Source organism: Hemitrygon akajei, chromosome 19, assembly GCF_048418815.1.
Source record: "Hemitrygon akajei chromosome 19, sHemAka1.3, whole genome shotgun sequence".
Taxonomy (NCBI): domain Eukaryota; kingdom Metazoa; phylum Chordata; class Chondrichthyes; order Myliobatiformes; family Dasyatidae; genus Hemitrygon; species Hemitrygon akajei.
Window position 1 is genome coordinate 73,346,610 of NC_133142.1, and position 26,988 is coordinate 73,373,597.

At 40.1% G+C, this 26,988-nt stretch overlaps 1 protein-coding gene across 2 annotated transcripts in view; it reads left to right on the plus strand.

The window, feature by feature from the left end:
- The window catches only part of cpne9 (copine family member IX), a 627,771-nt gene that overhangs the window by 232,894 nt on the left and 367,889 nt on the right, over positions 1-26,988 (plus strand). For both annotated transcript variants that reach the window (XM_073072861.1, XM_073072862.1), the window contains exons 4-5: positions 7,244-7,347; positions 17,110-17,149. In XM_073072861.1, the coding sequence (XP_072928962.1) occupies positions 7,244-7,347; positions 17,110-17,149 (144 nt within the window). The remainder of the gene's footprint in view (positions 1-7,243; positions 7,348-17,109; positions 17,150-26,988) is intronic.

Consider the following 26,988-nt stretch of genomic DNA (forward strand, 5'->3'; position numbering starts at 1 on the left):
CATATCACCGGGCTCAAGGACTATTTTTACTCTGCTGTACATGACTATTACTTTACTTTATTGTCACCAAACAATTGATACTAGAGCGTACAATCATCACAGCAATATCTGATTCTGCGCTTCACACTCCCTGTAGTACAAACCAAAGTAAATATAATAAAGATTTAAATTATAAATCATAATTAGAAAATAGAAAAGGGAAAGTACGGTAGTGCAAGTCAGGTCCAGATATTTGGAAGGTACAGCCCAGATCCGGGTCAGGATCTGTTCAGCAGTGTTATTACAGTTGGAAAGAAGCTGTTCCCAAATCTGGCCGTACGAATCTTCAAGCTCCTGAACATCCTCCCAGAGGGAAGAGGGACAAAAGTTAAATGGTTCCCTACTATGATTAGATGGACTCTTGACCGCATAATCTACCTTGTTATGATTTTGCACGTTGTTGTCTACCTGCACTGCACTTTCTCTGTAGCTGTTACATTTTATTCTGCATTGGTACTTTGTTTTATCTTGTTTTATCATACTGCTCTGTGTTATGTTTTGATCTATATGAACAGAATACTATTACCAGTTGTACATTCAGCCATCACTTGATTAGGTTCTCTCTGTACCTAATCGAGTGGCCGCCGAGTGTACGTTCATTGTCTTCTGCTGCTGTAGCCCATCCACTTCAACGTTCAATGTGTTTAGCATTCAGAGATGCTCTTCTGCACACCAGCGTTTTAATGTGTGTTTATTTGATGTACTGTTGCATTCCTGTCAGCTTGAAACAGTCCTTCAGCTCCTCTCATTAACGTGGCATTTTTGTCCACAGAACTCCACTCACTGCATGTTTTATTTGTTTTTTTGCACCATTCTCTGTAAACTCTAGAGACTGTTGTGTGTGAAAATCCCTGGAGATCAGCAGTTTCTGAGATACCCAAACCCCTCCGTCTGGCACCAACAATCACTCCACAGTCAAAGTCACTTAGATCACATTTCTTTCCCTTTCTGATGTTTGATGTGAACAAAAACTGAACCTCTTGACCATGTCTGCATGTTTTTATGCATTGGGCTCCTGCCACATGATCAGCTGATTCGATATTTGCATTAATGAGCAGGTGTATAGGTGTACCTAATAGAATAGCCACTGAGTGTATGTCTTTGCGTGTTGAACATCCAATCAGATTTTTCACATTCAGCTTCCTGTGCCATGACCACAGATCTCTCCTGCAGAGAATGCCAGTACGAAAAATGGTTGTTATGTTGGCTTTAACCCTCCTGAAATGTCATTTCTCTTGAAGAAGAGCTAACAGAATCCATGAAGGCAAAACTTGGAACCCCTAACCTTCCATTTCATGTGGAACAAAACACAAACTTGGAAAACTCAGTGGGTCAAAGCATCACTTGTGGATGAAAGGAACAGTCAGTGCTTTGAGTAAAACCAACCTTCACTCTTTGACTTGCAGAACTCTTCCAGTAGAGTATTTTTGCTCCAGATTTCAATATCCACAGTGCTTGTATCTGTGTCTCACTTTGTGGGAAATGGTGATGTAAATCCAGGGTCTGCCAGTTGGTGGCGATGTCCTATTGGATTACAAGCATATAGAATCAATATGGCTGCTGCTTTGGCCATAAATTGGAGGAATACATACATGCTTTGATTTACCTTTTTTGCATCACGTTCATTCATTCAGCCATCTTTTTCTGTAAGCTAGATAGTTAGAGTATTTTTACATAACCTTCATATTTGTTGTAGAACTATTATCCACAGGTAACACATGTACCTGCAGGCACTCCCCTTGGTCAGGGAAGGTTTAAACTAGTTTGGCAGTGGGATGGGAAATGGAGAGATAGGGCTGAGGATGGGGTAGCTGGTATACAAGTAGATGTACTGTGTAGTGAAACTGGGGAAAGACAGGCAGAAGATAGGGCAATATTGCAGTCTGTGGGATAAGTTGAAGTGTAAGATGGGGCAAAATCGAAAAGGGTGATGAATACAGGACTAAAGGTGTTATATTTGAATGCACACAGCATATAGAATAAGGTAGATGATCTTATGGCACAGTTAGATTGTCAAGTATTGACATTGTAGGCATCACTGAGTTGTGGCTGAAAGAAGATCATAGTTGGGAGCTTAATGTGCAAGGAGGCACATTGTATTAAAAGGACAGGCAGGTACGCAGAGGAGTGGTGTGGCTCTGTTGGTAAAAAATGAAATCAAATCCTTAGAAAGAGGTTGCATAGGATCAGAAGATACAAGATTCAAGTGGGTAGGGTTAAGAAACTGCAAAGGTAAAAAGAGAGGTAGCATTTGTGAACCTCATGGCAAATAGACTGCGGGCGGGCGCAAGATGATGCATTTCGCAGATTAAAGCTTCTATTGTGCACTGATTAAAGCAGTCAGGGAGATTGAAACATCGAAGTGAATAACAGCTGCCTGCCTTTTGATTGCTGGGTATCACTCTGCTACCAGAGAGTGGAGAATATGAATTTGGACCGTAGACTTTTTTCAGTCTTATAGTTTTTTATATTCTCTGTTTTTTGCCTGATCTTTCTTGTTTGTATTTTGCGCAGGGGAAGGTTGATGCATTTGAGGGTTGACGTGCCTGTTCTGTTTTTGTCCAATTTTTTTGCATGGGGAGGTGGCTGATCGTGCTGGCTTTCTTTTCTTTCTTGATTTCATGGCTACCTGGAGGAGAAGAACTTCAAAGTTGTATACTTTGATAATAAATGAACCTTTGAACCATTTTTTGAACCTTTGGATCCTGCTGTGAGTTATATACAGGCCTCTGAACAGTAGTCAGGAAGTGGGATACAAATTACAAAAGGAGATAGAGAAGGCATGTAAAAAGGGCAATGTTACAATAGTCCTGGGGGATTTCAATATGCAGGTTCATTGGGAAAATCAGGTTGATACTGGATCCCAAGAGAGAGTATTTGTAGAATACCTACAAGATTGCTTTATATAGCAGCTTGAATTTGAGCCCACTAGGGAAAAGCCAATTCCAAATTGTGTGCTATGTAATAAACCAGATTTGAGTAGGGAGCTTGAGATAAAGGAACCCTCATGAGGCAGTGATCATAATTTGATGGACTTCACCCTACAGTGTGAGAGGGAATAGATAAAGTCAGATGTGTCAGTATTACAGTGGAGTAAAGGGAATTACAGAGGCATGAGTGAGAAGCTGGCCAAGGTTCAGTGCAAGAAGACACCAGCAGGGATGACAGCAGAGCAGCAATGGCTGGAGACTTTGAGAGCAGTTCAGTAGGTCCAGGACAGATCCAAAGAAGAATAAATATTCTAAATGAGGATGAGGCAACTGTGGCTGACAAGGAAGTGAAGGGCAGCATAAAAGCAAAAGAGAGGGGAAAAATTAATGAGAACTTTGGGGATTGGAAAGCTTTTGAAAACCAACAGAAGGCAACTAAAAAAAATGCCATGAGGAGAGAAAAGAGGAAATACGAAGGTAAGCCAAGGTAAAGACAGTACCAAATTCTTTTGCAGATAAAGAGTAAAAGGGAGGCGAGAGTGAATTTGCATTCTGTGGGGTAGTAATATGTAGTTGAGCCATGGTGAAGTGATACATAAACATCCATATTATTATCGCTAAAGCCAGTATTTACATTCAGTGGCCACTTTATTAGGTACACCTATACCCCTGCTCCTTAATGAAAATTTCTAATCAGTCAATCATGTGGCAGCAACTCAATGCATAAAAGCATGCAGACATGGTCAAGAAATTCAGTTTTTGATCAGATCAAACATCAGAATAGGGAAGAAATGTGATTTAAGTGACTTTGACCATGAATGATTGTTGGTGTCAAATAAAATGGTTTGAGTATCACAGAAACTGCTGTTCTTCTGGGATTTGCACACACGGCAGTCTCTAGAGCAGAGGTTCCCAACCTGGGGTCTATTGATCCCTCGGTTAATGTTGCGAGTCCATGGCTCTAGAGTTTAGAATTGTAAAAAGCAAACCAAGATCTAGTGAGTGGCAGCTGTGTGGGTGAGGATACCTTGTTAATGAAAGAGGTCAGAGAAGAATGTCCAGACTGGTTAAAGCTGACAGGAAGGTGAAAGTAACTCAACTAATCACGTGTTACTCCGGTGGTGTGCAGAGCATGCACAACATGTCAAACCTTGAAGTAGATGGGCTACAGCAGCTGAAGATCATGAGCATCATAGAAATACACTCGGTGCTGACATTATTAGGTCCCTCTTCTACCGTATAAAGTGGCCACTGAGTGCATACACAAGCTAGTTGGTGAGTCACTTGTGCTCTCCCACACACAGAATGATGGTGGTGACCATGAAACAGACGACCAGCATACAGCAGCTCTCTGTAACTATAATGCTGAGATATGAAGCTAATTTCCCCAATCACCGCCACTCCTGCCTCTTATTGGAAGCCACTGCTATCTGCTTAATTGCTACTGAGAGCTTTTAGCAACCCTGTTGAGAATCTCGCAAAATTAAACAACTAAGATGATGCACGACAGAGCAAAATGGGAGGGGGAGGGATAGATAGAGGTCATCTCTAAAGATCAGAAAATGCTCTTACAAAAATGCAGTGATTGGAAAAACAGCAAATTGGGTTTCATTAAGTACCTGAGTCAATTGAGCGCTTTTAGGAAAGAAAGAAGAGGACAAAGTGGTGTAGACCAAACATGTGACTCATTAATGTTCAGTAATTTCAAAGATAGTGTTTGTATTACTGTGCTTATTCTACCCTATTGAACATAACGGTGAAGGGAAGCTGATGCTCCCTAAATTGTTGTTTGTCTAAAATTAATAACTTGTCCCCTTTATCTCACACACTTCCTCCTCTATCCCATATGCTATTCTGTCACTTGCCTTTGTTTGTAGGATATGCTGTATGCTCCTGCCACTTCTTCTCCCAAACATACCAGAGCACTTCTCTATGCAGCTTCTGATGGGTTCTTTGCCTTATATTCAAAGTGAAATATTCTTGTCAACATACATATATGAAATTCATTTTCCTGCAGGTATTTGCAGTAAAAGTAAAGAGACATGATAGAATTTATGAAAAACTATACCTAAACAAAGAGTGACAAACAACCAATGTGCAAATGAAGACAATTTATACACAAAAAATATACTGTCAATACAAATTGTAGAGTCCTTGAAAGTGACTCCGTAGATAGTGGAAACAGTTCAGAGTTGAGGTGAGTGAAATCATCCAAGTCAGTTCAGGAGCCTGATGGTTGTAGGGTAACAACTACCCCTGAACCTGGTGGTGTGGGACCTAAGGGTTATGTATCTCCTGCCAGATGGTGGTAGTGTGAAGAGTGCATGGCCTGGATGGTGATGGTCCTTTAATTGTGGATGCTGCTTTCTTGTGATCCATGTAAACGTGCTCACTGGGAAAAAGGGTTGAGCTGGGCTATATCATCCATTTTCTGCTCCTGCACATTGGTAGTTCCATACCAGATTTTAATGCAACCTTCTTTTTCCATTTCTATATTGCTGGCATAGCTGTAGTAGTAATGTGCTCACTCAGATTAACCCAAGGGAATGTGGATTCCTTTAATGGAGAATGCCTGTGTGTGCTTTTTTTAATGTGGGAAGGCTGGTACATGGGCAGTCACCCTGTGGTTCTTGACAGGTCAGGGTCCAGTGGCATGGAATGCAAGACGTCTGAGGACTGTTCACTGCTGCAGCCTTCCTCCTCCTCCTTCACTGCCGTTGCGATGTTCATCATCTTCCACCAGCTCCACTTTAGCAGTGTTGGCTGGATTGCACGAAGTCTGGAACCTACCCCTTGATCTTCTGGTCATGGGTGGCCCTAACAGGAGCTAAGCTCAGATGGCATCAGTCTCGGGATCTCAGGAACTCACAAACCTCTCCACAATGACAAGGTGGAACATACTAATCTGTGGCAATAGTGAGCTTGAGATCTCCCAGCCTCACCATTTCACTTGTCTAGCGAACCAAGTGCACTTTTAAAGCATAAATCTGTTACAATTGGCAAGAAATTGTGTGACAGGGATTCGCCATTAGTCACCACATTTGCGTAGTGGTTAGTGTGATGCCATTACAGTTCAGGGCTTCAGAGTTCAATTCCAGCATCACATGCAAGGCATCTGTACATCCACCCTGTGAATGCACCTGTTTCTTCATACATCTCAAAGACTTACTACAGGTTAGTTGGCTACAGCAGATCACCTTTCTGCAGATGGGTGGCAGGATTTTCAGAGAGGAATTGGTAAGTGTATTAGTTGCAATAGTAACTTGTTGAATGCGCTTGCTGGAATTGATGAAAACCAGCAGAGATTTGATAGGCTGAATGGTCTCCATTGATGTTGCAAGAGAACATAGGAATTAGTAGGTGAAGAGATCAAAACTGACAGCTATCAGATCACTTTAATAACTTGAAATGTTTCTCCATCAAAATTATACTAGACTTGATTTTGTTTACAGTGCAAGTGTTGACTAATTTTAAAACCAGTTCACAGTAAATGCTAAGTGACGGAAATATTGAAACTTGGAGTGGACAAGGCAGTGGTAACCATTTCATTCGGCAGGTGTGGAGATGGAGGAGAGACAGATGGAAAGGTGGGGGTGTCTGAGCAGAGAGGCTTTGTCACTATCAACTAATAATGATAATGCAGTGATTGGCATGTAGGCAACGACAGAGTGCCCGAGCCTTTGGATGAGATGGACTCAAAACCCAGATAAAGGAAATAAATGAACATCAAAAGAGGACAAACAGACTGTTAAAGGTGCTCAGCATGCCAGGCAGCATCCGAGAAGGGAAATGGAATGTCAATGTTTTATGCTGAGTCCCTTCATCTAAATTCTATCCAGATGAAGGATCCCATCCCAAAGGTCAACTGTCCACCTCAAACCCAAATAAAGGGTCTCAACCCAGAATGTAGAATGTCTGTTTCCCTCCACATTCGCTGCCTGATCCGCTGAATTTTCCCAGTAGATTGTTTGCTGCTCCAGGTTCCAGCATTTGTCCTCTGCCTCCAGCAGAAGAGAACATAACACTTTAATGAAAAGTCTGGCAAATGTGCTAACTGGAAAACCCAATGTCCAAGACAGAATGGTGATCAAGAAACTATTACAACACATTGTTTCCAGATTTATTGAACTTGGTCTCAGCCTGTGAGCTGCAGATTATCTGCCATTTGCAAGAAGCTAAATCTGTTATATGAAGAAGGCTTTGTTTTTAATGTTTTGCAGGTAAATCACTCTCCTCCAACTTTTAACCACCTTTTTCCCCTTTTTCTTTCCCAGTATGGAAGAACTGAAGTGATTGAAAACACATTGAATCCAGATTTTGTGCGCAAGTTTGTCCTGGATTACTTCTTTGAAGAGAAGCAGAATTTGCGTTTTGATGTGTGAGTAGTGGCTTTTCTGTCTGCCTGTTGCTACACCCCTCTTCTAAACTGACACACTGATAAATAACACAGGCTAACAAAGTCTGGAAGATAGTACAACCAAACCACATTAAAATCTCATATGCACCCTTTGTTTTTGCCTTAATAAGTGATGCACCATTCTTATAAATTTGAAACAGTATTTTGAAATGGAGCCTTCTTAAAAATTCAAATCCAGAAAGAAATTTTCTTCACAAAATTGCTGCAAAATTTTCAATACAGGCCTAAGTTTGTAATTATAGAGGTCAATCAATAGTCATGAACAAGTGCTGTGACCTTTGTTACATCTATGAAATGAATGAACCTTTAAAGTCAAGGAATGTTGTCAATATATTGCTGGTAATATTAAAAGGGGAATGGGTTTCAGTACAATAGTAATTACTTTTAATCCCCAGTAATTACTTTTCAAGTCAGCCTTGTGTTGATAAAATGTGTTCTGTTGGCATGTGTCTATTTCCTATTACCTTGAAGGGAAATGTCAGCCTCCTTGTGAATTCTACTTGGTGCAGATCATACCATGGGAGTTTTAATCTCTTCCTGTCATATTAGTAATATTTATCTGTAGGTCTTGGGTGCCCTCATTGGAAAGCAAACCCACAGTGTTGCTTTAACAAAAAATAAATCAATCTTTGCCTCAACTTCTTTCTTTTTTAAAAAAATTTTTAATTAGTTTTTCAAAACATTTTACAAAATTAAAAACCCCAAATCCCAATGAGGAGCATTAATACAGTGCAAGATTAAGCATACAATAACAATATGCTACAAAGGAAGAGAATTTAACAAAAAAGCACCTAAATTAAAGACAAGTGAGCTTAGTGTCCTCCCCAAGCCCCACAACACAAGAAAAAAACAACAACTCCAGACCAACCACCACACAGTATAAAGAGTATAAGTCCGGACAGTCAAACTCCCAGACTGTGAATACACTTAGCACAGAGGATAATAATGCCTACTACCAGAAAAAAAAAGGGAGCTGAAAGCAAGGGACCGAAAAGAAGAGGAAAAAAAAGAAAAAAAAAACCCTAGTCAAGAGGAAGGTTATGAAAGTACTCAATAAAAGGTCCCCAGACCTTATGGAACTTTAGATCCGAATTAAGAACTGAATAATGAATTTTTTCGAGGTCCAAGCAGGCCTCAACTTCTTTCTTTGCCGAAAGGTGGTAAAGTCTAAGTTGAGTTTATTGTCATATGCCCAAGTGTATGTATGCACAAATGTAATGAAAAGCTAACTTGCAGTAACATCACAGGCACAGGCACATAGTATCATATAAGCAGGATTTACACACAAAAAAAAATTAAGCTTAAATCAAACACAATTTTTCCATGATGAACACAACTAGAACAAAAAATCAGTAAATTTTAGTACAAAAATGGTCATAGTTTTGCTAAACTGTAATGATTAGGGCCTTACCATTGGTTTAAGAACTAAATGATAGAAGGGAAGTAGCTGCTGTTGAACCTAGTGGTGTGGGGACTTCAGGTTCCTGTACCTTCTGCTCTATGGTGACCGGAGAAGATGGCATAGCTCAGATGGAGGGGATCTTTGATGATGAATGTTCCTTTCTTGAGGCAGCACCTTCTGTAGATACTATTGATGGTGGAGAGAGATATATCTGTGATTATACTGGGCAGAGCCCACTAGTCTTCTTGTATTCCCAGCATTTTAATTGATGTACCAGGCGATGATGCAACCAGTCAGATAATTAAGATGTGATGAAATAAAAGCATGTCTACCTCTTTCTCCTTTAATCTTCTTAGCTTTCTAACTGCCAGAATTAACTTCAATTATTATGACATAGTAGGATGCCATTTGGCCCAAAAGTTTCATGTTGGTTCCCAGAAGTTGAATCCCATTAGTCTCATGCCCCAAAACCATATTTTTCTGTGGCCGATCAGTTTTACACAGAACATCGGAGTAGGAGCAACCGTTCGGTCCTTCAAGTCCATTCAACTATTGAATGTGATTATGGCTGGTCATCCTCATTGGTACCCTGTTTCTACTTTCTTCCCATCGCTTGCTATCTTCAACTTTTAAACCTTACTCTCACTCCTTCTTGAGAGTATATTAAATAATAAGGTCTTTCTGTGGGAGGAAATGCTACATGTTTATTTTTCACTGCGTGAAGGTATTTACCAAAAACTCTGCCCTAAATGGCTTACTTGATATCCCTAGTGTTTGACCCCCTCCTCCTTGCTCCAAACTTGTCCACCATCTTTCTTGAATTTTCGTATATCAATCTTATGAGGATTTTCTAAATTTCACCGAGACCCACTCTTATTTTCAAGACTCCAGCATACACTGGTCTAATCTTCACAATCTCTTCTTGTACTTCATTCCTGCCATCCCAGGAATCACTCTGGTCAACCTTCACTGCACTGCCTCCAGATCAAGAATGTTCTTCTTTGGATAAAAAGATCCATGTACAGTACTTATCAAGGCCTAAATAATTCCAGTTAGACACCCCTGTTCCTGCACTCATATTCTCTCCTTATGAAGGCCTATATATAATTTATCTACTTCTATGCATACTTTCACCGACTTGGATACAAGGATAACCAGTCTCTTCTCACTTTCATGTTCATTAATTCCACTTTAATTCTTTTCCTACTTCCCTACATGAATGGTAATTTACATTGTGTAACCATCCAGCATGTCATTGGAATTTAGAAGGAAACCAAGGCACTTGGGAGAAATCCCTGTGATCAGAGGAAGAATGTAGTTGTAGTTCAATCATTTGAGGCAAGTATGATGTCCTCCTAAGGAATTGTCTATTGGTGGGGTCTCAAGTGGAGGCATTCCAGGATCCACATATTCTGGTGCAGTGTCAGCAATACTAAGTGGTGGCTGTGATTAATAGTTGTTTTTTTTTAGCTGTTCAGTCTTCCCTTTTGCAGCTGTTGGGTTGACCTCATGTAGCACAGCTCCCCCTTGAACATATTTCCTCCAAGTGTTTCAATTGAGTGCAACGTCTTCCAAGTTTTTAGATGTAAAGACCCCACATATTGTTGGGATCAAATCTGGATCTCTGTAGCTGTGACTCAGCACCAGTTTACCACAACAAACTAAAACGATAATTTGTCCAGAACATTGTGCATAAGTTATCATTGAATCTCATGAGTTGAAATCAACCTTACAAATGTTATCTTAGTGGTTATTGGAATTATGTGGAATGTGAACCAATGGGGCCTAACTAGGATACTGGGACATGATTGAATAAATTAGATATTATTCATGGTTAGTGTATAGTGGATTTCTATATGTAGAGGTTATTCTCCAAATATACATTCTCCATGGCTAATGAGTTATCCTTTGTCAGAACAGAAATACAATGAAAAAATTACAATGGACATTTGCAAAATGGAGAAGATAACAGCATCTGTTAATCATAAGCTGGAACAATTTGATCCATACTGGGAAAAATGGTTTAACTACGTAACGCCTCATAGGCCTGATTTTATTCTCACAAATCAATGAATCTGTTGTAAAAAAAAAGATCACTCCTTACTTGTACATTGTTCTTTCTTTTTGCTTGTTTTTTCTTTCCACCCTTTTCTATAAGTGTATACGCCAGATAAATACTTTGTGGAGATTTTGTGATATATATGATTATATGATATATATGTACAATGTCTGAAATACATCTTATGGAAATGTTTGTTTGATGAACTTCAATAAAAAAATAAATTACAAAAAAGAAGAAAAATCTTCGGAAAAAAAGGATTTTTTTTTCTGAATTGACTTCTAGTTGTATGACTCAGAATAGATCAGTTGAACATTCGGCCCCAAATAGACCAATATGAAATTCTCACAGTTGTTCAAGGTTGAAATGCCACAATTGTTGGAAAGAATTTATCTGCAGCTCTTAGAGATGTACTCAGTGTTAATATCTGGCACTGAGTTTCATGGCTTTTCACTGAGAAGCTGTCTTGCATTTAGACCTCGTAAAATCCCTCTTTTGTGAAAGGGGGATTTGGAAACTGGAACTGTAAATTACAGTAGTAGTAGTGTCATGATTAGTGTAAGACTTTACAGTGGCAGCTACTTGGGTTTAATTCCTGCTACTCGCTGTAAGGAGTTTGTACTTTCTCCCCGTGACCATGCGTGTTTCCTCCGGGTCCTTTGCTTTCCTCAAAAGCATATGGGTTAGGGTTAGTTTAGTTGTGGGCATACTGTGTTGGCACTGAAGTGTAACATGGCAACATGTGAGGGCTGACCCCAGCACATCATTGGGCAGTGTTGGTTAGTGACAGAAAATTTCATTGTATGTTTCAATGTACATGTGACAAATAGAACCAATCTTTAAATCTTTACTCATCTGGCAGTTTCTGTTACTTACGTAGCTCATCTCCTATTCATTTCTCAATGGTAAACTAAAATCATTCAAACCTCCCACAACATAAAGGGTGTGGGTCATCAATCAAGTTCAGTTACAAATTGCCTTCATTTTAATTCATTATTCAGATGAGCCCCCATCCTGAAGCTTCTTATTACTGGCAAATAGTTCTGTGATTACAATGATCAGACACTTTGACTAAAGCAGTTTATTGTAGTTTTGACCTGATACAACAGCAAGCCAATTATAACTTAGCTAGTGATTATAATGCAACATTATAATAGGTTTAGATAAAGCTTTTAATCCCTTTTCTGAAAAACATTTGTGCATTGCTTATTAAAAAGATTTGCAAAGAAAATCAATTGGTTTGTTTTCCAGTTTCATTCTTCCAGATGCTGTTTTAAGTTTGAGAATAAATGTTTGTCAGCAAACCTGATGTTTCTGAAACGTATCTGCTGTGAGTGATAAGACACATCATCTGTGGCATCTTTTGAAAGAGTGCAGATTAGATGATATCATTTTGGCAAAAATAAGGTTAGCCCGTGATTTTCTGAGCTGGTTATGGTAGAAAATACCTAGACAAATCAAAATTAAAAGGTGTTTTAACTTATGTTCATGTATCTTCAACAATCAAAGGTTCAAAGGTAGGTTCAAAGATACAATTTAATGTCAGAGAAATGTATACAACATACATCCTGAAATGCTTTTTCTTCCCAACCATCCACGAAAACAGAGGCTTTCCCCAAAGAATGAATGGCAGTCAAATGTTAGAACCCCAAAGTCCTCCCCCAGCTTCCCTCTCTCCCACACGTAGGCAGTAATAATCCCCCCTCCCTCACCAGCAAAAAGAAGCATTGGCACCCACCACCGAGTTCTCGAGCGTGAGCAAAGCAACAGTAAGGACACAGATTTGCAGTAGCGCCAAAGACGATATTGTTCACCCGGCATTTGACATACCACAGGCTCTGTCTCTCCCTAATAAGAGGGAAAGCAGTGTCTCCTTTTTCACATGATATGCATATTCAAAATTTCATGGTTTCTGTACAGTTAACATAATTATTGACAGATAAAACTTTTGTACAGAGCAACAGCATATTTATTTGACTCAACAAATCAAAGGAGGAAACCAGCAGGCCAGGCAGCATCTGTGGAGGGAAATGGACAGTTGATCCTTTAGGTCAAGAAGGAGTTCCTCCAGCAGTTTCATTTTTGTTCCAAATTCCAGCATCTGCAGTCACTTCTGCTTTATTTCTACTTATGTATCTGGGTCCCATAACTTTGATAATAGGAGGCCATTCTGTCCTTTCTATCCATGCTCTCTTCCTGCAAAGTAACCCCATCACTATGATACTTAGCAACATCAAAAGAGATACAGACTGTTTAGCAACTTAATCTATCTCACCTTTCAATGAGACTGTGGACCTCCACTAACCTGCTTCTTTACACTTAGAAAATATTGTTCTATTTTAGATCTAAAATGGCTGCTGCATTTTCTCTGTAGAAATCTACTTGACCCAGTTTAGTCCATTTTCTTAATGTGTGCCTTTTTGTGATATTGCTTATAATGCTAGTATCTTTGTCTGATCAGAATACTTGGATATCGGGTTTTTAGTCTCAACATTTTTTTTGTATATAAATGTAGAGAATAGTTGATGTACCACTGCAAATCTCTACAGGACGCCACAAGTGTCACCCTACCAATGAGAAAGGCTGCCCATCAACCCAACCCACTGTCACCTGTTGCTCAGTCTAATTCTCAACCAGGTCAATTATTTTCCTTGAGCTTCAGCAGTCAGTCTTCTGATGAAAGGTATTAAAACCACGCACATAACCCACAATGGAAATTCTCCTGCCTGCTGTTAGCTAAACTCTTCAAAAAAATTTGATGTCAGGCAACTTCCAATCAATCTGCCTCATTTCAATTAGCTGAAAATTTTTGAAGTGTTCAGTCACTCAGTCCTTCATTATACACTCTAATGAGCTAACTTTATTTCATCTCACAGAATCAATATATCATTTCCTCCATTCATCCTGCTCTGTCTAAATGGAGGTCCCATAATTATGAACTTTGTAGACAATGCAGAAATTAGTTATTCAGTTGACGGTGTTGAAGAAATCAGCAGCGTGTGCTAAAATGACACTGGTTGGGTGGAGAGTGAAAGATGGAAATCATGACAGATGAAGGAAAGGCCAATAAGGCAGCATGAGATATTGAGGTGTGCCAAATAGATGGATCTTGAAATACATAGCTTTGAAGTATATGAAGGGCTTTTCTCTTTGGAGCAAAAGAGGATGAGAGATAATTTGTTAGAGGTGTACAAGATGATAAAAGGCATAGACAGCCAGACTTTTTCCCAGGGAGGAAATAGCCAATACAGTGGAGCATAACTTTAAGATGTTAAGGGGAAAGTATGGGGGGGGGGGGGGGATGTCAGAGGTAAATCAGAAATCAATTTAGAAAACAGCTGAACAGGTGAGAAGACAGCTGAAACGTCTCCATCCAAGCAAGGCTGCAGGCCCAGATGGTGTCAGCCCCAGGGTGCTCAAAGCCTGTGCCCCCTAGCTATGTGGAGTACTTCACCATGTCTTCAACCTGAGCCTGAGTCTCCAGAGAGTTCCTGTGCTGTGGAAGACGTCCTGCCTCGTTCCTGTACTGAAGACGCCGTGCCCCAGTGGCTCCAATGACTACAGACCGGTGGCATTGACCTTCCACATCATGAAGACCCTGGAGAGATTTGTTCTAGAGTAGCTCCGGCCTATGGTTAGGCCACACTTAGACCCCCTCCAGTTCACCTATCAGCCCCGACTAGGAGTTGAGGATGCCATCGTCTACCTACTGAACCGTGTCTACGCTCACCTGGACAAACCGGTGAGCACTGTGAGGGCCATGTTTTTTGACTTCTCCAGTGCGTTCAACACCATCTGCCCTGCTCTGCTGGGTGAGAAGCTGACAGTGAGGCAGGTGGATGCTTCCCTGGTGTCATGGATTATTGATTACCTGACTGGCAGACCACAGTACGTACATTTGCAACACTATGTGTCAGACAGAGTGGTCAGCAGCATTGGGGCTCCACAGGGGACTGTCCTGTCTCCCTTTCTCTTCACCATCTACACCTCGGACTTCAACTACAACACAGAGTCTTGCCATCTTCAGAAGTTTTCTGATGACTCTGCCATAGTTGGATGCATCTGCAAGGGAGATGAGGCTGAGTACAGGGCCATGGTGGGAAACTTTGTCACATGGTGCGAGCAGAATCATCTGCAGCTTAATGTGAAAAAGACTAAGGAGATGGTGGTGGACCTGAGGAGGGCTAAGGCACCAGTGACCCCTGTTTCCATCCAAGGGGTCAGTGTGGTCATAGTGGAGGATTACAAATACCTGGGGATACGAATGGACAATAAACTGGACTGGTCAAAGAACACTGAGGCTGTCTACAAGAAGGGTCAGAGCCATCTCTATTTCCTGAGGAGACTGAGGTCCTTTAACATCTGCCGGATGATGCTGAGGATGTTCTACGAGTCTGTGGTGGCCAGTGCTATCATGTTTGCTGTTGTGTGCTGGGGCAGCAGGCTGAGGGTAGCAGACACCAACAGGATCAACAAACTCATTCGTAAGGCCAGTGATGTTGTGGGGGTGGAACTGGACTCTCTGACTGTGGTGTCTGAAAAGAGGATGCTGTCCAAGTTGCACACCATCTTGGGCAATGACTCCCATCCACTCCATAATGTACTGGTTAGGCACAGGAGTACATTCAGCCAGAGACTCATTCCACCGAGATGTAACACTGAGCATCATAGGAAGTCATTCCTGCCTGTGGCCATCAAACTTTACAACTCCTTCCTCGGAGTGTCAGACACCCTGAGCCAATAGACTGGTCCTGGGCTTATTTCCACTTGGCATATTAACTTATTATTATTTAATTATTTATGGTTTTATATTGCTATATTTCTACACTATTCTTGGTTGGTGCGGCTGTAACGAAACCCAATTTCCCTCGGGATCAATAAAGTATGTCTGTCTGTCTGTAAAGAAGCACAAAACTTGCTGCTTTGCAGTTGTGTTATTGAGAGTTAGTAAACAGAGAAAAGTTGAATAGATAATGATAGGGATCTACTAGTGAGGAAAAAACTAAGATTAAAGACGCCACCTAACAATGAATAGCTTGCTTCATACCACAGAGATAATAAAATTCTATTCAAATCTATAGAAAGCAATTAACCCAATTAGAAAGCTATTACTTGAATACTGCAGTACCAAGTTAACCACTGAGAACGCGTGTATTCAAGAAATGTACAACAAAGGAACTTCCAGAGCTTTCCAGATTTATACTCATCTCTGCACTGGACTGAGGCTGTGGCCTGCAACTAACCGGCTCCTGGATCGCTGCTGTGACTAGCTTCGTGGCTGTGGACTTCTTTTCATGAATTCGTAAAATGTTTGAATAATTTGTTTTTTTTCTGCACATTGGGGGTTTGGCATAGGTTCTAATGGGTTTCTTTGTTTTGTGGCAGCCTGTAAGGGGACAAATCTCAAGGTTCTATATAGTATACATACTTCAATAATAATATACTCTGAACTTTTGTATTGCCACTTGAGGCATATTAAACTTGAATATTAGAACTACTTAAAATACAAACAAATAATTAACTTTTGAACTGCAAAGAAAATATCAATTAAGCAGTCTAATCTAAGAATTAACAGTCTGATCCAACAAAGGGGAAAAAGAAGTGGAGTTTCTGACTCTGTAGAGGTGCATGGTGTTAGGAAAGATCTTGTTGTGCAAATACAGCAAAGGGTGGTAACACTACCCTGGCCTGAAAAACACCCTCCAGATAAGCAGACTGCAAGCAATGTTGAGGGAAGCCACAATTCATGCCTGTAATCCCAGATTTACCTGTTATGGAACAAAATGGTGATTGGTGTCAGGATCAAATACATTGAATTCTTTACAACACTTAGCAGGGAGACCAAAACAGCATAAAACCAGAAGACATAGGAGCAGAATTAGACCATTCAGCACACTGAATCTGCTCCACCATTCTATCATGGCTGATTTATTATCCCTCTCAATTCCATTCTCCATAACCTTTGACATCCTTACTAGTCAAAAACCTATCAACCCCTGCTTTATATATACTCAATGATTTGGCATCCACAGGCTTCTGTGGCAGACAATGGGCCAAATGGCCTAATTCTGCTCTTGTACATTTTTCACATTTAAACATCATAAGTTAGTTGCAGATTTTTGACTGAGCAATAAATGCAGGCATCATAAAATTAAATGAGACGACAAATATATCGCCTGAACACAGTAAGGTAAGGCAAGTTGTCCTTGTGGTTATGGATGTTTCACTTTTAATCAGACTGGTTGCTTTCTTATATTTGCAGGTACAGTGTTGACTCAAGGAGCACAAACATTTCAAAGCATGTGAGTATGAAAATCCTTTTAGTGTGGGCTTTCTTCATAGCTGTGCTGTAAATAGTTTCAGTCATCATGGGAGATGCACTGCACACTACAGTGGAATTCACAGCTTAGTCGAAACCCAGGCAGAGAGCCATAACAACTACTGATCACCTTCACACACCAGTCATGGAGTTGGTGCAGACTGGCACATAACACCAAGCTCAGCTTGTGTCACATCACTACACACTACCCCTTCACTCGGTATGATAGGGGTGGCACAACTACCAGAGCTACTGCCTCGTAGTTTCAGTCAATCTTGACCACCCTCAGTACTGTCTTTGTGGAGTTTCATGTTCTATCTGTGACCATGTTCATTTTCACTGAGTTCTCTAGTGGCAAAACATGTGGGTTGTTTGGTAACTGGGCACTGTAAATTTCCCCCGGTGTATTGGTAGGCAAATCCCAAAAAAGGGGGATGGGATTGAGGGAAATAAAAATGGGATTAGGGTAGGATTAGGGTAAATAGGTGCTTGATGATTGAGAGGAACTGGACAAGCTCAAAGTCCTGTTTCTGAGCCATATTCAAGACTCAAGATTGTTTAATATAATTTCTAGTGCATAAGTGTAAAGGAAAGGAAAGTAATTGTTACTCTGGATCCAATACAGCAGAAAAAAAAACAATGACTTAAAATACAATAGTAAAAAAACACAATAAATATGAATACATAACCTAGCTTGTATACAATGATCCTATGTCCATAAAGTGATGCTGGGCACAGGAGTGTCTGTACAGAAGGTGACTGACAGAAAATGATAAAGTAGTGGTGGCAGGGGTTTTAAGGGAGTGGTTTATTGGGTAGAGTGTTCAGTCAATTCCTTGTCTGATTTTATTTCAGTATTATTTAGTGTTTTATATAGAAGGGTCAATATACTGAAAATAAACAACTACTGGGGCCAACAAAGGAATGGAAGCAAAGCTGTTCAAACCCTTGCACTTCTTCAGTCATTCGTTTAGATCGAGGTTGATCTATACCTTAACTCATCCCATCTGCCTTGTACTTTGTTTCCATAACCCATAATATTCCTATCCAGCAAAATTCTCAATTTAAGCCTTTTATTTGCGTAATACTGAACAGGAGAGTGCTATGGATTTACATCACATTTGTATGTGGCAGAGGAGGACTGACCCAAAATCAGAGCAGCAGAGATGATTACACAGTGAGTGATAACTTTAAACTACAAAACAAATGAGAAAAAATACTTCCTACAACAAGGCAACAAATAAACTGAAGGCTGGCCAGTTTGTACGAGTGAACAAGGATTGTGCTTGAGAGCTGGGTTGAAATGGTGTGCAGATGATGAGTTGGCAACAAGCGGCAGGTGACTCCTGTTAGCTGGGAGGAGCCTGAATCTTCAGGCCTGACGTTATGAAGAAGTATTTTCTGATGTCACTCATCAATGAGCTTGTTCTGTTGAAGGCCAAGCCCTCTTAATATGGATGCCCCACCAGAGGAAGTTCCTCACTATCTGCCTATGAGTTCATTCTAGAACACTCTAGTTAAATCACAGTGCATACAACCTCTCTTCATAATTTATCTCTTAATCCCTGGATGGCCAATTTGGGAAATTTTGGGAAATATGAGTTACATACACTCTAGTTACATACATCTGCCTCCAGGTCACTGCCTGGTATGGAAACTATACCCCCCTTAATCGCAGGACTCTGCAGAGAGCAGTGCGGACAGCCCACCACATCTGTAGTTGTGAACTTCCCATGATTCAGGACATCTACAAGGATGAGTGTGTAAAAAGGGCCCGTGGGATCATTGGGGACCCGAGCCAAACCATCCCAGCCACAATCTATTCCAGCTGCTACCATCCAGGAAACAGCATAAAAGCCAACAGGCTCTGGGACAGCTTCTTCCACCAGGCCATCAGACTGATGAACTCACACTGATTTGAGTGTCCTCTATATTACATTGACTGTTGTATTTATTATAAATATTTATAAGTTACTATGATTGCACATTTAGACGGAGACATAACATAAAAATTTTTACTCCTCATGTATGTGAAGGATGTAAGAAATAAAGTCAATTCAATTCAAATTCAAATATGATATCTTGCTCCAAATGGGATCTAATCAGAGATTTCCGTAACTTAAACATCAGTTTCATCCCTTGGTTGAACAGCTCTCTTGAGGTAAACACCAGCATTTCACGAGTTTATGATTTTATTGTGTATTTGTTCACTGGTTTTAATGACTTCCGCAACTAGAACCCTTAATGTCACTGTTCCTTTGTATTTTATGTTAAAGTGAAACAATTTGAAGAACATTTTAACAATCATGGACTCATTCTCTGTGGCATTTTGCCCATTTAGTTTTGAATGGAAACCCCAGCCAGCACACATAGGAGTTTATACTTTGCACTTCCCGAGCAGGACACATGGGTCCTCCTAGAAACAATGATGTAAAATGTACCCTCAGTGTGACGTAACTGAGTCGGAACATTCAACTCCACCTTTTCTACCTTTGTAGGACAAGGAGAAGGACTGTGACTCACCGCATCCTGCTTTCCAAACTTTGGTCCCTGCAAATACCTTTGTACAGAGTTCTTCAATGTCCAAGTTCAAGTTCAGTTTATTGTCATTCAACCATACACATGCATAGCACCAAACAAAGCAACGTTCCTCTGGACCAAGGTGCACAACACAGTACATTTAACACACACATATCACATAAAGTAATATTAGCATAAATAAATTAGCAAATAATAAGATGCATAAATGAAATCAGTATAATGCTTCACTGACACTTCATGCATGATGAGACCTGGATGTGGCAGAGAGTTCAGTAGTCTTGTGGCCTGGGAGAAGAAGCTGTTTTCCATCCTAACGGTTCTTATCCTAATGCTGTGGTAGCTCCTGCCTGATGGCAGGGGGTCAAAGGTGTTTTTAGATGGATGGGTTGGCCAATTAGAAAGAAAAATAAATACATATTACACCTAATGGCAAACATGGTTTGTATATTCTGCTCAACTTTGCAGTCATTTTTTCAGCTCAGGTATGCTCTCTATAAGGAAAGCCAACATATTTAGGTGGTAACAACAAGACTAATGCATTAGAGCCTATGAAGTGATCTCTCTCTCGTAGTTAGATGATTGATTGGCTTCAATGAATGTGCTTTAACTGCCAGAAGTTGGCTTTCAGTCCAGGCCAGACTGCTGAGGTAGAAGGCCCTGTTAGCCATCAGCATTTTCAGTAAAGTTGCTTGATTGTTCAAAGTGTAAATGAGTCAATGACTCAGTCATTCAGACCAAAAGAAGATCAGTACCACTAGACTAGCTGATCAGTTGCTTGTTAAGTCAGACGAGTCATACATAGGAGCAAAAGTAGGCCACTCGGACCGTTGAGTCTGCTCCACCATTCCATCATGGCTGATCAGAAAGGGATGATATAGGATCAGAAGGTGTAGAGTCTCTATGGGTTGAGTTAAGAAATGGCAAGGGTAAAAGGACCCTAATAGCAATTGTATACCGGCCTCCAAACAGCAGCCGGGATGTAGATTACAAATAACAACAAGAGATAGAAAAGGCATGTCAGGAGGGCAATGTCATGATAATCGTTGGGGATTTTAACATTAATGTGGATTGGGATTACCAGGCCAGTACTGGACCTCAATAGAGAGAATTTGTAGAATGTCTAAGGGATAGCTTTTTAGACTCCTCACTGATGATCAACACTGACGCACCTCAGGGGTGTGTGCTTAGCCCACTGCTCTACTCTCTGTATACACATGACTATGTGGCTAGGCATAGCTCAAATACCATCTATAAATTTGCTGACGATGCAACCATTGTTGGTAGAATCTCAGGTGGTGACGAGAGGGCGTACAGGATGAGATATGTCAACTAGTGGAATGGTGCTGCAGCAACAACCTGGCACTCAACGTCAGTAAGACGAAAGAGCTGATTGTGGACTTCAGGAACAGTAAGATGAAGGAACACAACCAATCCTCATAGAGGGATCAGAAGTAGAGAGAATGATCAGCTTCAGGTTCCTGGGTGTCAAGATCTCTGAGGATCTAACCAGGTCCCAACATATCGATGTAGTTATAAAGAAGGCAAGACAGTCGCTATACTTTATTAGGAGTTTGAAGAGATTTGGCGTGTCAACAAATACACTCAAAAACTTCTATAGTTGTACCGTGGAGAGCATTCTGACAGGCTATATCACTGTCTGGTATGGAGGGGCTACTGCACAGGACCGAAAGAAGCTGCAGAAGGTTGTAAAACTAGTCAGTTCCATCTTAGGTACTAGCCTACAAAGTACCCAGGACATGTTTAGGGAGCGGTGTCTCAGAAAGGCAGCGTCCATTATTAGGGACCTCCAGCACGCAGGGCATGGCCTTTTCTCACTGTTACCATCAGGTAGGAGGTACAGAAGCCTAAAGGCACACACTCAGTGATTCAGGAACAGCTTCTTCCCCTTTACCATCTGATTCCTAAATGGACATTGAATCTTTGGACACTACCACACCTTTTTTTAAATATACAGTATTTCTGTTTTTGCACATTTTAAAAAACCATTCAATATATATAATTGATTTACTTGTTTATTTATTATTATTTTTATTTTTAATTTATTTATTTTTTCTCTTTGCTGGATTATATATTGAATTGAACTGCTGCTGCTGCTAGTTCACAAATATCATGTCACATGCTGGTGATAATAAACCTGATTCTGATTAGCTTGTTGCTGAGCCCACTATGGAATTGGCTATTATGCAATGATCCGGAGGTGATAAGAGAGCTTAAGGTTAAAGAACCCGGAGGGAAAAGTGATCACACTATGACTGAGTTCACTTTGAAATTTGAGAAGGAGAAGCTATGTTGCAATGTGTCAGTATTTCAGTGGAATAAAGGTAATTACAATGGCATGAGAGGGAAACTGGCTAAGGTTGATTGGAAAGAGAAATTAGCAGGAAGAACAGTAGAGCTGCAATGGCTGGAGTTTCTGTGAACAATGAGGGAAGTGCAAGACAGGTATATTCCAAATAAGATGAAATTTTCCAGTGGAGGAAGGACACTATCGTGGCTGACAAGTGAAGTCAGAGCCAAAGTAAAAGTAAAAGAGAGGGCATCCAAGGAAGCCAAACCTAGTGGGAAGAGAGAGGATTGGGAAGCTTTTAAAAACTTGCCAAGGGAAACTAAGCAGGTCATTAGGAAGGAAAAGATTAATTATGAAAGGAAGCTGGTGACCTAATATCAAAGAAGATACTAAACGCTTTTTAAGTATATAAAGGGTAAAAGAGAATTGACAGTAAATATAGGACCAATAGAAAATGACGCGGTATCGTAGTGAGAAACGCAGAGATGGCAGAGGAACTGAATGTATATTTTGCATCGGTCTTCACAGTGGAAGACATCTGCAGTATACCAGTCGTTCAAGAGTGTCAGGGAAGTGAAGTATGTGCAGTGAAAATTACAACTGAGAAGGTGCTCAGGAAGCTTAATGGTCTGAAGGTGGATAAATCTTCTGAATCTGATAGAATGCACCCTTGCATTCTGAAGGAAGTAGCTGGAAAGATTGCAGAGGAATTAACAATGATCTTTAAAGAATTGATAGATTCTGGCATTGTACCGGATGGTTGGAAAATGCAAATGTTACTCTGCTATTTAAGAAGGGTGGAAGGCAGCAGAAAGGAAACTATAGACCTCTTAGCCTGACAGTAATGGTTGGAACGTTGTTGGAATCAATAGTTAGGGATGAGATTACGGAATACTTGAAAGTATGTAACAAGATAGGCCAAAGCCAACATGGTTTCCTGAAAAGAAGATCCTGCTCGACTAACCTATTGCAATTTTTTGAGGAAATTACAAGCAGGGTAGACAAAGGAGATACAGTGGATGTGCTGTCCTTGGATTTTCAGAAGGCCTTTGACATGAGGCTGCTTAGTAATGTAAGAGCCCATGGAACTACAGGGAAGTTACTAGCATGTGTGGAGCATTGGTTGATTGGCAGAAAACAGAGAGTGGGAATAAAGGGATCCTATTCTTGCTGGCTGCCGGTTACCAGTGGAGTTCCACAGGGGTCTGTGTTGGGACCACTGCTTTTTACGATGTATGCCAAAGATTAGGGCTATAGGATTAATGGATTTGTGGCTAAATTTGTCAAAGATAGGTGGAGGAGCAGGTAGTGTTGAGGAAACAGACAGCCTGCAGAGAGACTTAGATAGTTTAGGGGAATGGGCAAAGAAGTGGCAAATGAAATACAATGTTGGAAAATGTACGGTCATGCACTTTGGTGGAAGAAATGAACGGGCAGACTATTATTTAGATGGGGAGAGAATTCAAAATGCAGAGATGCAAGGGGACTTGGGAGTCCTTGTGCAGGATATCCTAAAGGTTAACCTCCAGGTTGAGTCAGAGGTGAAGAAGGCGAATGCAATGTTGGCATTAATTTCTAGAGGTATAGAATATAAGAGCAGGGATGTGATGTTGAGGCTCTATAAGGCACTTGTGAGACCACACAGTATTGTGTGCAGTTTCGGGCTCCTTTTTTAGAAAGAATATACTGACTTTGGAAAGGGTTCAGAGAAGATTCACGAGAATGATTCCAGGAATGAAAGGGTTACCATATGAGGAATGTCTGGCAGCTCTTGGGTTGTATTCCCTGGAGTTCAGGAGAAAGAGGGGGTTCTCATAGAAACATTTCAAATGTTAAAGGCCTCAACAGATTAGATATGGCAAAGTTATTTCCCATGGTAGGGGAGTCCAGGACAAGAGGGCACGAATTCAGGATTGAAGGACGTTCATTTAGAACAGAGATGCGGAGAAATTACTTTAGTCGGAGGGTGGTAAATCTGTGGAATTTGTTGCCAAGAGCGGCTGTGGAGGCCAAGTCATTGGGTGCATTTAAGGCAGAGATAGATAGGTTCTTGGTTGGCCAGGGCATCAAAGGGTATGGGCAGAAAGCAGAATTCTTCTGGAAAAATTGGATCAGCCCATGATTGAATGGCCGAGCAGACTCGGTAGGCTGAATGGCCTACTTCTGCTCCTATACTGTATGGTCTTATAGTCTTATTTATTATCCCTTTCAAACTCATTCTCCTGTCTTCATCCCATAACTTTGATGCCCTGACTGATCAAAAACCTATTAACCTCTGCTTTAAATAAAAATGTGCACAAGTGTTCCAGCTGAGGCTGCTTCACTCTTAATCCAATCTATGTAATACCTTCTTCTGAAGTGCGTCCAGCTGATTTGAGGTTGCAGGGGGAAAGTGGTGAAATCTGTGACAATTTATTCTACTCTCCTTGGGTTTAAACACCCCAAAAACAGATTATTTTCTCTTGCAATTGATTGTTTAAATATTATAATAAGAGCCATGATATTGATCTAATGTACCCAGTGTAAAAAAAAAAGCATAAATTAGAATCTGGCCTGATGATGAAATTAGATTAAAAAAAATCAGGACTAGATTATATTTAGGCCCATAATTTATTAACCATTGATATCCACACTTGCACAGCTTCTCTGACTGATTGGACATTGTTCTGTTAATGTGTTACCCTAGTTTTGTTCCTCTTTTCCATTTCATTTCGCAGTCATCTGCTGGTCATTTCACAATCATCTTATTGTTAGGTAAAGATGTAATTATTATAGTCATAAAGCTTAATGAGACAGAAACAGGTCCATCATCCCATTATATCCATGCCAGTCATCAAGTAATGATCTTTTTTAACCCCATTTCCAGTAACTAGCCATTGTCTTGCATGCCATGGTGTTTTAAGTGCTTATAAAAATAATTCTCAAATGAGAATCTGCCTCAGTCAGTGTGTTCCAGATTTCAACCATCCTCTGGGTGAAAAATTTTTCAAGACCCCTGTAAATCTTTTTTCCTGATCTACATCTCTTGTAACTTTCCTATGGAGCAACTATGGCCTGCTTAGCTGTTTCTGTTCCAAAGAACACAAACCCAACCTATCCAATCTGTTCTTGTGGCTGAAAAGTTCCATCCTACTCCATTATATCTGAAATAACACAGCAATGAACAATTATAGTCAATATATAATTGGATGGGCAATATACATGTTAATACTAAAGACCATATTGTTCTATAATTTTATATACATTACTTATGTATAACTATATTTTGAGAAAAAAATTATGCTACTTTTTGGAAAATTTACTGCAGTTTTTGCCATATGTGTTGTTGCTTTACTGATATATATAGATTCTCAGTACACCAACCTTCCTTGCTGTACAGTTCATCACTGTGACATCATTCAAATATTGTAGTTTTATCAATATACTAACATTCTATTTCTTCTCTTAATGCTGTTTCGTATCTTATAATGGACAACAGAAGGTAAGAATCTATTATACTTTAAAAAAAATAAAAGAAATAGAAATGGGATAGGACTGCTTCAGGATGTTCCAACCTGTGATGTGATTGAGTCTGCAAGCTGCCTCCAATCCCCATTGAAGAATACAGCCTGCCTTGGAGTTCAAGTTAAAGTTATTCAACCACACATGAATACAGCCAAAGGAAACAGTGTTCCTCTGGGGCCAAGGTGCAAATCACAGTATCAACAGTCACACACACCATGGTACATATAAGACAACAAGCACACACAAGATATCAATAAAATATTGTCATACATAAAAAGCCATGTGCACCAATCAGTTTGGCAATTTATGGAACTCTGTTCTTTAGTGTACGATGAGACCAATGAGTGTGTCAATCCTAAATACCATCCTGCCACTGCAAGTGTGTTAACATGTCCTGAATATTAAGGGAACACCAACTTCAAAACCCAGTCAGTTATACACAATGTAACCTTCTGATCATATTGTAACATCCATATACACAGCATCTTGTACTTCTGTTACGATGAGGTCAAAAATATAAATTATTCGCAAATTCGCAAGTACAAGTACTTGTACGCTCTGTATTATATTAAACAATGCACCTGGAATTGAAGATGTGATGGAAAAATCTTATAAAAGTCATTTCAGAAATCCCTTACAACATATATGTGTATAATGAAATATTAGACAGAAATGAAATATTTATGTTGGTTATATAAATTGTTTATTACGTCATCCAATATGAGTTGGTTTAATACTTGCCTCTAAAACAAGGAGACAGGTTCTAGCCTAACTCCAGGCATCTTATCTAGGCTTAAATTTCAGAGCTGCTTTTTGTAGATGAGATTGTAAATATGGACCAACTTAACTTCTCAAATGCTCATAATGCCATTTGGAATGCTTCCAAAAAATAGCAGGACATCCTCCTGTTGGGGAAGCTTGACTATCACTACCAAAAAAAAGGACTGTATGGTCATATATTTCATTTGCTATTTGTACAACCCTTGTCAAGTCTAATAGTTGTTGCAAATCTAACGTTACTTCATTTAAAAATAAAAAAAGAACAGTGGATATGAAATGGCCGAGGCTGTAACAAAATAAAATTAAAATACAAGACTTATCTTGTAAAATCTCATTTGACCTCACTAGAAGCTTCACTAAAAAGCAGAGAGTTTGGGGTTGTTTTATCCTTGACTTTCTCATTTTCTAAGTTGTTTGCTCAACATGGGACTGAGGCAGGTAAACATATTCTTTAAATAGTATCAGAGAAATCTTTGGGTAGAAGTGATTATAGAATAGCAATCTCCTAGAGCTTAGCTTTGATCTGTTTTTAACTTACTGCAGGTATAGCTTGTTTTTTTTGACATCTGTGCTTGAGAGTTCTCCAGCTGCAGAGTGTTGTTGGAGAATGGTAGATGTAATCACAATGCTCATTAGAGGTACAGAAACGCTCCTAGGCTATGTAACTCCGGTTGCTGTGAAGAGGACAG